The sequence below is a fragment of the Macaca fascicularis genome, chromosome 4, assembly GCF_037993035.2.
Source record: "Macaca fascicularis isolate 582-1 chromosome 4, T2T-MFA8v1.1".
Lineage (NCBI taxonomy): Eukaryota > Metazoa > Chordata > Mammalia > Primates > Cercopithecidae > Macaca > Macaca fascicularis.
This window is the reverse complement of record NC_088378.1, coordinates 115009320-115024321: the sequence shown is the minus strand read 5'-3', so window position 1 is coordinate 115024321 and position 15002 is coordinate 115009320. Positions and strand designations below refer to the sequence as shown.

The following is a 15002-nucleotide window of genomic DNA, read 5'->3' as shown; positions in this document are numbered from 1 at the left end:
TCTGTTGCACTCACCAATCGTAAGGTCTTCAAAAAATCTCGCTCCCTTGGCTAATGAATATAACAGACAGAAGATAGGACAGCAAAGACACAAGACAGACCAGAAATGAAAAGAAGAGCATGAACAGAACATAATGAAGGAGAACAGGTAACAAGAAAGGGAAGTAATGTTCACAAAAAGAAAAAAAAAAATGACACCTGCGGAATGGGTTAGATCATTTTTCAGAAAGCAATGTTTATTTTCTTGCTATTTGTAAGTCTTTTAATATGTGGTTATATTATGCATCCAACTTCTGCTAAGCAAAAAAACCCAAAGGTAAAAAAGAAGCAAGAACAAAAATAGTATTTTAATTATAGAACTGATTATATAAGTGAAGTAATCGAAGTGCTTCAATCTCAAATTCACGTCATTTGAAGTTTGAAAATGCTTAGGAATCTAACCAAAACTTCTTTTTCAGGCAGAATTCACAGCTCAAAAGATGAATGTTGCAAAAATCTGAATAGTCTGCACTGAAAACACACTGGTCCTATGCAGAAAAGATTACACGTTCTTCAAAATAAGAAAGTTAAAACTTACCAAGGTATCTCCTGAAAGAACCTCTAAAAGAGAAATCAAATTGTGTCCATCCCTTAAGTCTTCATAGAGATCATTCACATGCTTTCGAACCTACAAAGAGAAAAGCAAAATTTGGGGTCCTAGAACTCAGAATCATCCTAAAAAGGAGACAACTAGAAAACATTCCTCACATGGTATTCATTCACACACCTATTTTTAAATTTTTAAAACACTTATTACTTAAAAACTAAATTTAATTTAAAAACTTAAAAAAGTGAATTTCAGATTAATAATTCAAAAAGAAAATTCAAATTATTACATTTTTAAGACACTAGAAAAAACATAAACCTGGACTACTACATGGGGTTACAATTCTTCAAATACGGGCAATGCCCTGATTTTATTCATAATTCCCGATACAGCGGCCAGTGTCACCTTAACAAGAGGGTAGAGTTTTCACCCCCGCAGTTGAACTTCTAGCCCAAAACAGGATCAAGGATGCAGAGGAACATTTTTAGAAATCCATAGACATGAGTTGGGTGAAGGGTACACGAGACTCTACATATTATTTTGTCAATATCCTATGAGCCTATAATTATTTCAAAAAAATTTTTTGAAATCCATACATGTCAGGTTAGAAGGCCTCTGTCCAAACCCTCCTCTGCACAATATAAGTCTTCTTATAATGGAAGATTTTCCTAAATAGCACAAAATCAACAATCAACCTACAATAGCTTCCTCCGTTCCATAGGCCTGATTTAGAAGTCTGTGATTTTAGAACCCAAACCATCAAAGATTTCCCAAAAGCTTTGTTCAGCCTGCCAAGTAGGGATAGCTCTAGTAACCACGTGGCCCACTACAAGGTTTGTGTTGGACAGACACATGTCAAAGCAGGCTATTAAGATTACTGCTCCACAGTGGGCTGGCACATTTCCATTTTCTCACCTTTCAGTAATTCTGGGCTGCTCTCATGAAAGGAAACAAAGAACTGGGCCAGAAAGAAGCAGGAACCAGAATCCCGCCTACTTCACCCATGGCACAAGCCCTGTATACAAATGAATCCAACTCCTTTGCACCTCCAAAATGTCAAGTGAATACACAGCACAAAGTAATGAAAAGATCTAAACTTATGATCAAAACTATATAACTACACAAACACAAACACAAGAAGAGGCCTAATGTAAACTGGAAGCAAACTTTTATGGTAAGTCTCTCAGTTCCGAAAAATAGTTTAAATCCCATAAAATTTTATTATCTTAATTGACTCTCCCTATATATATATGTTTTACAATATCTTTTGTTAGTGTCAGAAAATGTTTTTGATTGATGAAGAAAAAGTTCCCTTAGGAATTTCTTATCAAATTTACCAGCTTTTACATCCAGTGTTCTGGCACTATTTACGTAAGTCACAGAACCTTTTAATATTCAATTACCCATCTAGGCATAATTAACTACAAATAATATAAATACTAAGCTTAGGCTCAATAGCTCTACCACAAAGTAACTGTTCATGTCAATAGTACCATTGAAATGACAGCAAAACTGAAGGTGAATCAAATTACTTTTAACCAAGTCTCCATCTTTACAAATTGACATTTTATTTTGATTTCCTAATTCCCAAGGAGTATCAGTTGAATCTCTGATGTCATAATACCAACGTAAGACAAAGTATAAAAACACTTTATTCCCCCCAAAAAATGTTATAACACGTTTTAAGCAATCCTTGTTTAGAAAATCCTATAAATACGGCTGGGTGCAGTGGCTCATGCCTGTAATGCCAACACTTTGGGAGGCCAAGGCAGGTGGATCAATCACCTGAGGTCAGGAGTTCGAGACCAGCCTGACCAACGTGGTGAAACACCGTTTCAACTAAAAATACAAAAATTAGCTGCGCACGGTGGCAGCCGCCTGTAATCCCAGCTACTCAGGAGGCTGAGACAGGAGAATCACTGTAACCCGGGAGGTGGAGGTTGCAGTGGGCGGAGATCAAGCCATTGCACTCCAGCCTGGGTGACAGAGTAAGACTCCAAGTAAGACTCCAAGGGAAGGGAAGGGCAGGGCAGGGCAGGGCAGGGCAGGGCAGGGCAGGGCAGGGCAGGGCAGGGCAGGGAAGGGAAGGGAAGGGAAGGGAAGGGAAGGGAAGGGAAGGGAAGGGAAGGGAAGGGAAGGGAAGGGAAGGGAAAAGGAAAAAGGAAAGGAAAAAAGGGAAAGGAAAAAAGGGAAAGGCAAAGGGAAAGGAAAGGAAGGGAAGGGAAGGGAAGGGAAGGGACCTGTAAATAACCAAATAATTTACAAAGGAATTATCCATTCAATTAGAATATTTACCTTGAGATACCATGAAATGACAACTCTCTCAACTTCTCAACTGTATTTCAGAGATTAATCAATTTTCAAGGGCCTTTTCAGGAACATATCTACTACATGCATGATATGTATGCAAAGAGATAAGCACTTAACTGAAATGAGTACTAATACTGCAATTTCCTACTCATGGAAGACAATTTTTCCACAGATGCAGGGGAGGGTGATTTTGGGATGAAACTGTTCCATGTCAGATCATCAGGTATTGGATTCTCTTAAGGAGAGCACAACCTAGATCCCTCACATGCACAGTTCACAAAAGGGTTTGCAGCCATGCGGTGGTGGCTCATACCTGTAATCCCCAGCACTTTGGGAGGCCAAGGTGGGCGGATCACTTGAGGTCAGGAGTTTGAGAACAGCCTGGCCAACACGGCAAAACCCATCTCTACTAAAAATACACACAAAAAATTAGCCAGGTGATGTGGCGTATGCCTGTAATCCCAGCTACTTGGAAGGCTGAGGCAGGAGAATCACTTGAACCCGTGAGGTGGAGGCTGCAGTGAGCCAAGATTGTGCCACTGCACTCCAGCCTGGGCAACAGAGTGAGATTCTGTCTCAAAAAACAAACAAACAAAACAACAGGGTTCATGCTCCTATTAGAATCTAACACCATCACTGATCTGGACAGGAGGCAGAGCTCAGGTGCTAATGCTGGCTGGCCCAGTGCTCACCTCCTGCTGTGCAGGCCACTCCCTAACAGGCCATGGACCGGACCGGACCAGTACCTGTCTGTGGCCTGGGGGTTGGGGACTCTTGTATTAGAGCACTGTAAGAATTCACTCAGTTCCATTCTAAGGCACGAGCTTGAATTTATAAGGCTAAGACCTACTTAAAAACAAGGTAGAAAAGCTAAGCTTGTGAATGTCATGTACATTAACACATCTAAATCTGTGTACTTCTCAGTTATATCTCCAATATAACCAGAAAGCAGCCAAACTCTAAAAGAGCCTGAATGGGAACACTAAAAGATTATATTTATATAAACAACATTATACAGCTCCTGATCCTCAGCCAGCTGCTTCATCTCTCAAAATAAATGACTTTATTGTGCAGGTCTGATATCCTCAGTACACAGAAGGACAGTAGAATCCAAGCACATGGATTGGGTTGGGGGCTTCCAGAACTGTAATAGTGCTGAGAATTCTGTGCTCTCTGGTCCACTATGCCTACAACCTACCAGACTCACATTTCACTCTATATTCCACTTCTTGTGTCTTTCTCACTCCAGGACAGTTAAAGATGGGGAGTGACTTGCCAGCTTGACTTGCCAGACTGAACAAAACCCTCTACATAAGGGAAACTTTCCCAAACCAGGTGTCATTTGTTACCATTGTATTTATGCAACAACAAAGAAAAATTAAAACACATGTTTAGAGAAGGAAAATAATATTACGCCATGCAAACCTAAATTAGGAAAAGAGGGCCAGGTGCGGTGGTTCACACCTGTAATCCTAACATTTTGGGAAGCTGAGGTGGGTGGATCACGAAGTCAGGAGTTCAAGACCAGCCCGGCTAAGATGGTGAAACCCTGTCTCCACTAAAAATACAAAAAGTTAGCCGGGCATGGTGGCAGTGAGCTGAGATCATGCCACTCCAGCCTCGGTGAAGGAGTAAGACTCCCTCTAAATTAGGAAAAGAGAAAACCTGTGATAAAGGAAAAGGCATTTTAGTCCCGCTTCTGCCCCTGGCCTTATGAATTGGTACCAACAGCCTAAACTCTCTAGGCTTCAGTTTTTTTATCTTTAAAATAAAGGTTGGAAAACAGAGAACTCCTAGTTCAACCTAAAGAACAAAAAGTCTGTAATCTTTAAATCAAATTATTATCATTTTTTAAAATCAATGACCTGTCAACTTAGAAAATGTATAAAATAAAAGATACTCTTAAGACTTATGGCTTAATTTCTCAAGAATTTTACAAGAAAATGCAGAAATAAACTAATTTAACTTCTATGATGCTTGAAAAAAATCTAGAGAGACTGGCTATCCCCGATACTGCCTGCTTTTCCTGTCTCAGCTGATTATTCTGAGGGTCCACAGAAATACTGTACATGGAAAATGTCCTACAAAATATAAGATATCTTTCTCCGAAAAGCAAATGTCACTAACAATAATAAACAAAAACATACACACCATGAGTTACTACTAGATGCCTAACTTTGTGCTAAGTACTTTATAATACTGGGTCAGTTTCCTCAGCACAAATGAATGGAATAAAAGAGGATGCTATTAAAAATTTAAAATCAACATTATGGGTAAAGGGTGGTCGGGAATGAACTGAGGGGAAAGAATTGGGGTTCCAATCTAATCTAGCAAGAAATTTAAGGGAAAGAAAAGAAGGGAAAGTAAACAGTTAAAGCCTACATAGAAAAGCTTTTATTTTACCCCAGGAGTGAGTCATAGGCATTTGGCCTGGTAACTGTCCTTCACAGATGACTATACTAACTGCCAATATCCCTAACATTCCATTTTCAGTTTTTAATAAAGCATTCCTTCTTCTCTTTTTGGATACTTTCTCCCTATGGGACAAAAAACTGTCTGGATCAATAGTGCTAGAGGAAGTGATGAGCAAAGTAAAAGCACTATGAAATACTCTGGGATTAACTTACATAACTTGAATTACATAACAAGGGTGATACAGCATTTTCTGTATTTCACACAATTCTAGTAGAATTTTGCAGTATTTTTAAAAAATATGTATACAGCATTGCACCTAGAGTTTACCTCTAGGGGGCACTAATATTTTACTTAAAAGAATATCCCAAGAAAGAAAAATAGACTAGAAAACATTCTATGCGCAACAAAAATTCTAAACAAGATGCTGGTGATGACATGGACAATATTTCAAATTTATTTTGGAGAGAGAACAGAGTAGATCACACCAGGTCTGTATTACCTAACTGGCTTAACTGATCAAAAACACTACACTGAAAATTTCCTTTTGTTAACCTATAATTGTTTGGTTTTATATAGGCTAAATCAAATTCAGCTTTGAAGAAAAGAGAATCATTATATAGCTGCTTGCTGAATGTTTAAACTTCCTTTTTTAAAAGTCTAACGTTATAGTGATTGATGCTAATCTAGACAAATTTCACACAAATTTTACTTCCCATTATTTAAACATATTACTATTATTTAGCTGCAATTCAATTCAGGTCACAAAGTATTTATTGAGCATCCATCTATCATATGCCACGGTATCCTTTAACTTCTATGGGTACAAAGATGAATAATAAGAGTGCCACCTCTTGAAGTCTATAATCTGAGATGAAAGAAATTTAGGAAAGAAATTGCAGTATAAAGTAAACGCATTCAGAGCACACTCAGTAAGCTATGAGGAGCTTAACCCAATCTGGGGTCTTCCCAGCAAAGAAGAAGGGAATGTTCCAGGTGAAGGGAGGAGGATGAACAAAGGAAAAAGGCAAGGACACACAAAACTATATATGAGTTAGAAGGAAGGAAAGCAGTGATGAAGTCAATGAAGCATGAGGTGGAAGATGACACTGGAACGATGCACGAGTGGACACAGAGGCTTTATATCCCAGGTTAAGACACTTGAACTTTTCCTACACAAAGAAAACTATGAATTTTAAGTAGAATGAGGCCATAATATCTCTGACCAATATAAAAGCTTCCCTGTAAACTATTATCTTAAGCAAAAACAAATCAATCACAGGTAAAATCAAGGGCCCAATCATTACACAATAATAGAGGAAAGGTCCCTCAGGAAAAAAGGAAACTGGAAGAGACATTCCATTAATGAAGCTTGGGTAAAATGCAGGCATCTTAGTGTGCTCTGCAGCAGGGAGCAAAACATCAGCCACATAAAGGGTTCACAGTCCTCTCTTAAAGAAGTTCTATATCTAAAGGATACAGTATTCTGGAAAACAATCAGCTATCTTTAGAAAGAAACATAAATAATAAAAGAAGACTTGTCCCAAATGAGATCACCTCACTGGCTTGTACAAATTGGGTGATGAGAAGAAGGATAGTTTGCTTTAGTGAAAATTATAAATTAAAACATTTTACAATGCAATTTTTTTAGATCAAACAAGTACGTTCATAAAAAATAAGCTGTCAAGTTCTCCTGGGCGAGTTCCTTATAGACAGCCCACTTGAAAAAATAAATAAAGGTAACATAAATATCAATATATTAACATATTAATTATTGATAAGAAAATTAATGCTTTTAAAATACACACAAAAAAATGCTCAGAAACATTGTATTACGTTAGGTAGCTGCCTTATCTAAAGTGGTTTTTTCATTACAAATTTATTTCAGTACTACTTCTTCAGGAGTTGTGAAAGAATAAAACTACAATTCATATTCTACCTAAATTATTATAAATGTGAAATTGGTACAGCTGAGTATAATAGGGAAATATTCTTCTTTGGCATGATAAAAAGGTGGTTATGGTTTTTTAAGGTACTATGTTAAGTCAACATTAAGGCCACATAGAATTCATCTCCTTTAGGTTATTTTTAAACTATGAAATAAAGATATTAGTTATACATCTTAAGGTATTAATGGATAAAATAATAGAGACTTTTTTAAAATCCACATTGGCACTAGGCATTACAAATAATGTGTCTACTTTTTTTGGACCTGATTCACTCCTTGACAAAGAAGGTTTCTCTTTTAAGCTTCTGGGTTGGCAATCTATAATTAAAATGCAAAAACTGAATGGCCTTTTCTAGTCTTTCACCACAAGGTGGAACTAGGTAGTTAAATAGAATAAAAACATTTATTAATATATTACAGATAAACACTTTAAGATTTGGGGTATTTTAGTCACTGTTTCACCTAGGTATTTTTATTCTCTTCTATACAGTCTCGCCATGGTTTCAGTAACCTTTTTAAAAGGCTATTTCCATTTGTAAATATTTTCAAGTAGGTAACTTTTCTGTAACAGTTTGAGGTTTGGGTTGGTTGGTTCTGGTTTGGTTTGGGTTTAGGTCTCTATCTTTCCTATCTTCCCTTTTATTAGCAAGAAAACACATAAAAAATCTATTTTTGCTCACATTTTCCCCTGAACCTATAGATTTTTCATCTCTTGCATAGCTGTACAGATCTTGGTGTGGGGCAATTATAATGTAACTGAAAGGGAAAAATAAATTCAGAAATCAATATACTCTACATAGTGTATCTTTATTGCTATCTGTACAGTTCCTTGGAGTTAGTTTTTACTAAAGATGTATTCTAGACAAACTCCATACTACAATGTCTAACAAACGAGCATCGGTTTGTAAAGGCATCAGCATTACCCATTCCTTATATGAGAGAGGGAAGAACAGCTAATAAATATTATTGTGCAATCTTTAAAAAGAGGAGGAGGTATTTTAGATAAGACTAAGGATGCTTCTTTCCAGTATTCTGTCTGTTTGGCAGGAAAATATGGGCATTACCTTTTACAGGTTTTTCAAATATCCTCCTAGCTCCTTACTTATATAAATCTTTCTTTAAACTCTTTATCATCACCTCAAAAAAATCACAGTAAGTACTACTATTTCAAGAGCAATTTTTAACACCAGCATAAGAAAAAGAGGAGAAACCAATCGATATCCTTATTATGCTCACCTTTTTCCTACTCCTCCTACTTTCTCATAATTTGGGCAAAAGAAAAAGCTGGGAAAGGAAGGGTCAAAATCACTTAACATGTCTAACGAGAAAACCTACTCAAGGAAACAAAATTTTGATTGAAACAAGTGAAAATGTGTGGTTGTAATATAAAGACTGTTAGGCAGGAATCTAGACCCAACATGGCGGTGTTACCCAGCGTAGCAGGCCTTTTGTTAAAGACTCCCTTCACCCTTGTACACACCCGCAGACTTACATGCGTCAGAGTTCTGGCTGGGCAACCACACTCCCCCATGACCTGCAGTTCACCTGCATTCCACAGGTTCGTAAACAACAGTTTCGGTTAACAGTTTCCAAAGACCCCTTCCTCATGACCCTTACTCGACTCCTGCCCTAGTAGTTTCAAGACCCCCCCCAGGCCTTGTTGGTACAACCAGCTTCCCTACCTCTCGGGCTATAAAAAGCCCCGACCCTCCTCCCTCAGCGCGACTACCTTGGCCCGCACCTTTGGACCGAGGAACCTCGCCCACGAGTCCTAATAAAGGCTATTCTCACCGCCATTTGCCTTGTGTCTTCGTTCCCGGTTCGGCTCCAGCCTCAGTTTACCTTTACATTTGGTGCCGAAACCCAGGAGGAGACCCCCTCCCCGGACCCCTGCCAGGTCGAGTAGGCTCTCCTCTTCCCGAGCCAGGACCTCCTTTCCAAGCCAGGAGCCATTTCACTAAATCCAAGACTCAATTTGTTCACTGCTGGGTAAGTTTTCCCCCATCCTGTAGGCTCCCTCCGGGAAGTCCCTGTCCGAAACGCGTGGCCACGTCAGGGGCTCCCTCCGGTCAACTGTAACCTTGGCACCGGGGACTAGGAGACGTCCAACCTCCCCAGAAGCTGCCGTACCCTGCACTCCACATGGCAGTAGGAGGACGCTCCCATTGCCGCCGGATTGCCTGCCTTAGGACCATGGGAACTATCCAGTCCAAACCAAACCAAAAATCCCCTCTGAGGTGCCTCTTGGCTAATTTCCAGACTTTAAGTCTCAGCCAAGACCTAAAACAAAAGCAGCTCATTTTCTTCTGCACAGTAGCATGACCGCAGTATAAATTGGATAATCAGTCTCAGTGGCCTGCAGAAGGTACTCTAGACTTTAACATCCTCACGGATCTGACCAACTTCTGCAAGAGACTAGGCAAATGGTACGAGATACCCTATGTTCAAGCCTTTTGGGACTTGCGTTCTCACCCAGATCTCTGTGCTCAATGCTCGTTAGCTCAGGTCCTACTCACAAAGTCTCTTCCCACGAGCAAGGAGAGGGATGATTCCTCCTCTTTTTCTGAGCCTCCTCACACACTATCCGGCCACCCCTTTGGTCTCCCACCCAATCTTCTCCTTACCCTGACCCGCCATTATCCCCATCCTCGTCAGCGCCTCCCCTCCCTTCCACCCCTCCTGTGCCCTTGCCAAACCCGACAGATTCTGTCTCCCCTAGCTCCACCTCCTCCCCTTCCTCACATGCCTCAGCCCACACTCGGTCCAGGACCGACCTCCTGTGTCCCTTGCGAGAGGTGGCAGGTGCCGAAGGAGTAGTCTGGGTCTATGTGCTGTTTTCACTGGCAGACCTGTCTAAGATTGAAGAACGTGTAGGCTCTTTCTCAGCCAACCCCACTCACTATTTCAAAAACTTCAGATACCTGTGCCAGGCGTATGACCTCACCTGGCATGATCCCCATGTCGTTATGACCTCAACCCTGTCCCCTGAGGAACAGGAGTGTATCCTAGCGGCAGCCAGGCAGCATGCTGACCAGGTTCATTTAACTGACCACACCATGCCAGTTGGCACTGAGGCAGTGCCCTCAGCCGAGCCCAACTAGGACTAGCAGGTTGGTCAGGCAGGCTGCTGCCGCCAAGATATGATGGTCCAGTGCCTTCTTGCTGGCATGCAGGCAGCCTCCAATAAGTCAGTCAATTTTAATAAGTTAAAGGAGGTAGTCCAAGGCTCAGATGAAAATCCGGCTGTTTTTCTTAACTGACTGACAGAGTCACTTATTCAGTACACCCGCCTTGACCCTGCCTCCCCTGCAGGAGGAGCCATCTTAGCTTCATACTTTATTTCTCAGTCGGCCCCCAATATCCAAAAAAAGTTCGAAAAGGCGGAGGAAGGCCCTCAAACTCCCATCCAGGATTTAGTCAAACTGGCCTTCAAGGTCTACAACTCCAGGGAGGAAGCAGCTGAGGCCCAACAACAGGCCAGGCTAAAACAGAAGGCACAACTCCAAACCCAGGCCTTGGTAGCAGCCCTGAGACCGGCCGGCTCCAGGAGCTCCCAGAAAGGAGGTACTACCCGAGCGCCACCTGGTGCCTGCTTCAAGTGCAGCAATGACAGCCACTGGGCCAAGCAGTGCCCCAACCCAAAGGAGCCAACCCACCCCCGTCCGAACTGTCGGCAGATGGGCCACTGGAAGTCGGACTGCCCCAACCTGAGGACGGTCGCTACGTCTCCAGGTGACGACCCTCCTCCAGGTACTGGAGGCGCCTTCCAACTCCTCGACACCGACGAAGATTGAAGAGGCCCAGACTCGGGAACCCCTCTTACTCTCACCGAGCCCAGGGTTATGCTCCAGGTAGCGGGTAAGTCCATATCTTTCCTCATGGACACAGAGGCTACCTGCTCTGTTTTGCCTTCCTTTAGTGGCCCCAGCCACCCCTCCACTGTCACAGTCATGGGAATTGATGGCACTCCCTCCACCTACCGCCAGACTCCTCCTCTGTCTTGCCGCTTGGATGGCTCCCTCTTCTCGCACTCATTTCTTATTCCTTCATGCCCAGTCCCCTTGTTAGGACGAGATCTCCTCTCCAAGCTACGGGCCTCAGTTCACTTCTGACCCAACCCCTCCCCCCACCTCACGTTCCTCTTCCCTCTTCTCTCACCTGACAAACCTCGCCAGGCTGACCCCCCACTCCCGTTTCCAGTCCCCATTAACCCTGAGGTGTGGGACATCTCCACCCTGATCATTGCCCAGCACCACACTCCAGTCCACATCTGGCTAAAAGACCCTTCTAAGTTTCCCTCTAGGCCCCAGTTCCCTATCTCCCTTGAACACCGACAAGGACTAAAACCCATCATTACACACCTGCTCCGGCAGCACATTCTAGTTCCCGCCAACTCACCATGCAATACTCCTATCCTGCCTGTACTGAAAAGCTCTGGGGCCTATTGTGTTGTGCAGGACCTACGCCTCATCAATGAGGCAGTAGTCTCTACCTTTCCAGTTGTTCCTAATCCATATACACTCCTCTCGTGCGTTCCCCCTGACACCACCCATTTCACTGTCCTTGACCTTCTTTACCATCCCTCTACACCCAGACCGCCACTTTCTGTTTGCTTTTACATTGGAAGATCCAGACACTCATATTTCTTCCCAGCTGACTTGGACTGTTTTGCCTCAAAGGTTCCGTGATAGGCCCCATTTTTTCGGACAGGCACTGGCACAGGATGTTGTCCTCTGTCCCCTGACCCACAGCACACTATTACAGTATGTCGATGACTTATTACTATGTAGTCCTTCCTAGGAGTATTCCCTTGCAGATACTGCTACACTTTTAAATTTTCTAGGCGACCAAGGTTATCAGGTTACCCCGGATAAGGCTCAACTTTGCAGCCCTTCTGTCACCTACCTAGGCATACTCCTCACACCCACTACAAAAAGCCTCACAGCACACAGAATAAGCCTCATTGAAACTCTCCAGCCTCCTCAGGATGCGGAAGAGATCTTGTCCTTCCTAGGACTGGTGGGCACAGTGAGTCTTATCCCGTGGCCCGACTCAGGATCTTTAAGGCCTACATCAAGGTCGTAAGCAGCCTCGTCAGCCTGGCCTCTGACATCAGACAACAGGAGGAAGCCATCTCAGCTCTAGCCCGGGCAGCAAGCCCCAGGACAGCAGCAACCCTTTTTCCTGGCTAACCTTAGTCAGGGAAGGGGCTCAAGTGGTACACATGGCCGAGGTACACAACATCTCTCATTGTTTCTTGTGTGCAGCCTTGAATAAGCCCCCACTGGTTGCGGTAACCTTACCCAGCCCTTTTAACTCCTCTAATCTGACCTCCTCCTTTCCCCTTCCCGGCCGAACACTACATCAATGAGTCAGGACTAGTAGAAACCAATCTCCTCACTCTAGAAAAGATTCGGGAAAGACTCTACCAGAAAAACCTCGGATCAAGGCCCTCACTTAGATGGTGGCAGTCGTCTGTGGCCGGTTAAATCCTACCCTTTCTAAGCCCCTTACTAATCATTGGTTTCTTGCTACTCATAGCTCCCTGTGTCCTCCGCTTCATCCAGGACTGCATGAAAGAAGTCTCCCATGTCACTTTCAATCAGATGCTGCTCCACACCTATACCCGAGTTCCGACCTCCGAAGAACCCCACGAGGACCCATACCAGCAGGAAGCAGCCAGAGGAACACGTCGCCCCATTTTCTTATTAGAAAGAGGTCGGAATCTAGACCTCTCATGTTGGGTCTAGGAATCTAGACCCAACATGGCGGCGTTACCCAGCGTAGCAGGCCTTTTGTTAAAGACTCCCTTCACCCTTGTACACACCCGCAGACTTACATGCGTCAGAGTTCCGGCTGGGCAACCACACTCCCCCATGACCTGCAGTTCACCTGCATTCCACAAGTTCGTAAACAGCAGTTTCGGTTAACAGTTTCCAAAGACCCCTTCCTCATGACCCTTACTCGACTCCTGCCCTAGTAGTTTCAAGAGCCCCCCAGGCCCTGCTTGTACAACCAGCTTCCCTACCTCTCGGGCTGTAAAAAGCCCCTACCCTCCTCCCTCAGCGTGACTTCCTCGGCCCGCACCTTTGGACCGAGGAACCTCGCCTGCGAGTCCTAGTAAAGGCTATTCTCACTGCCATTTGCCTTGTGTCTTCGTTCCCGGTTCGGCTCCAGCCTCAGTTTACCTTTACAAAGACAAAGACAACTAAGTAGAATGCTATTATAATACTAATAGCTAATTAGACATGGTTCATCTGTGTGCCATGACTTAAAAAATATAATTATGGGTAACAAAGTCTGTTTGACACAGGTAGTCTATAATGATACTATTACAGTCTTATCCTTTACCACCACTGTTTTAAAGAGATTCCACTATATTTTTAAATTCCATCTTTTACTGAAAAGCTTTTAAAACAGAATTGTAAATACTTTAAAATAAAAATCTTGCAAAGGTTATTTTAAAGAATTTTAAATTAGTTTTATTTAAATTATATCCATGACCAAAATTCACACTAGTTCAAAAAATGTGTATTTCCTCATCAAATCCTCCCAGCTAATGACTCTCTTGTAATGTTACACCAAATTCATAAATCAGATTCAAATTAATCATTATAAACGTAGAGATGTATTCAAGTAAAAACATTCTGTCTTTGAAACAACAAAAAAAGAGAGCTCCTGGGACAGATACAGCAACCTCTCAAGTCATCTGCTTGTAACACAAGGTCACTTTACCAGACTGACTTTCTCTTCATTCCTACCTATCATTGGTTTCAAAGAAATCTTAATCATGGTTGGTGACAAGATGGAATAACATGTAGGGGAGTAGCACTGCAGGGCAGGGGCATGATATGATTCCAGGTAAAAGGCAGTCTGAAGACCCTGGGCAGCTGGTGAGTGGGGAGAGAAGCATCAGAAAAGGAATATAAGGACGTGACAAATAAAAATTTCAACTACTTTGCAATTCTGATTAAAGTGCTGGTTGTGGCAAATGCCCTGAATACTTCTGAGCTGAATCATCTTTTTTGGGGCTTTAGTCAAATGAACTATAGGTTGTCAATGCCTGACCTATAACCTCAACACACACGTGCATGCACACACACACACACACACACACACAATAAAAGAACTACCTGAACTTCAAAAATTAACTTCATCTACTTCCTGGATAATGTCTTATACGGCTCTGTCCTTAACCGAACAGTGAGCCACTTGCTGGAATGGTTACGATATGAGTCACACTGCAGACTCAGAGGAAGCAAGGTCCTCAGAGAGTGGGGTAAGTGCTGGGCAAGTAACAGAATCCACTGGTAGATACAGCTCCAGGAAAGGTGCAGCTAGCCAGGAGTGCAGATACCTTCTGGTCATGCCATCATGGGCACTTCCTGGTGTCCCTTTCAGAGCATTATTTCCTAAGGTGAGAGATTAGGATAGGCATGACACAAGTGGTTCCTTCATCTCCTTTTTTCAAGTCTCAAGGATTGGAAAATCTAGGGGTCTCTTCATAGCATATTTTACAGTTTTAAGGTTTTGATGATACTCTGATACTTTCAGATACTTTATATGCAAAGTAATTCACTCCTCTTTAAACATAAGCTCATTTCCTTGGGTCCTTGCAAATAAACAACTGAGAACAACTGGTTGCATCCTCTTCATTAAACCTTTGAAATAACCCAGGATTATGATCAAGACAACTGACACAAGGAGAGGAACACTAAAACTATTTTTAAAGACACCCCCAGATGAT

At 42.4% G+C, this 15002-nt stretch overlaps 1 protein-coding gene and 1 long non-coding RNA gene across 23 annotated transcripts in view; one reads left to right on the top strand and one right to left on the bottom strand.

Moving 5' to 3' along the window:
* Window positions 1–15002, bottom strand: part of DST (dystonin) — a 488729-nt gene that overhangs the window by 238149 nt on the left and 235578 nt on the right. For 16 of the 22 annotated variants that reach the window (XM_005552659.4, XM_005552672.4, XM_005552661.4 and 13 more), the window contains one exon: window positions 577–666. In XM_005552659.4, coding sequence (XP_005552716.3) covers window positions 577–666 — 90 coding nt within the window. Of the gene's footprint in view, window positions 1–14; window positions 51–576; window positions 667–15002 lie in introns of all 22 variants that reach the window. The other 6 variants (XM_005552656.4, XM_065542902.1, XM_065542909.1 and 3 more) reach the window with 1 other exon arrangement.
* LOC135970313 (uncharacterized) lies at window positions 8977–13721 on the top strand. The gene is made up of 3 exons (XR_010586005.2): window positions 8977–9244; window positions 10933–11113; window positions 12797–13721. It is a non-coding gene; the product is annotated as an uncharacterized lncRNA (long non-coding RNA).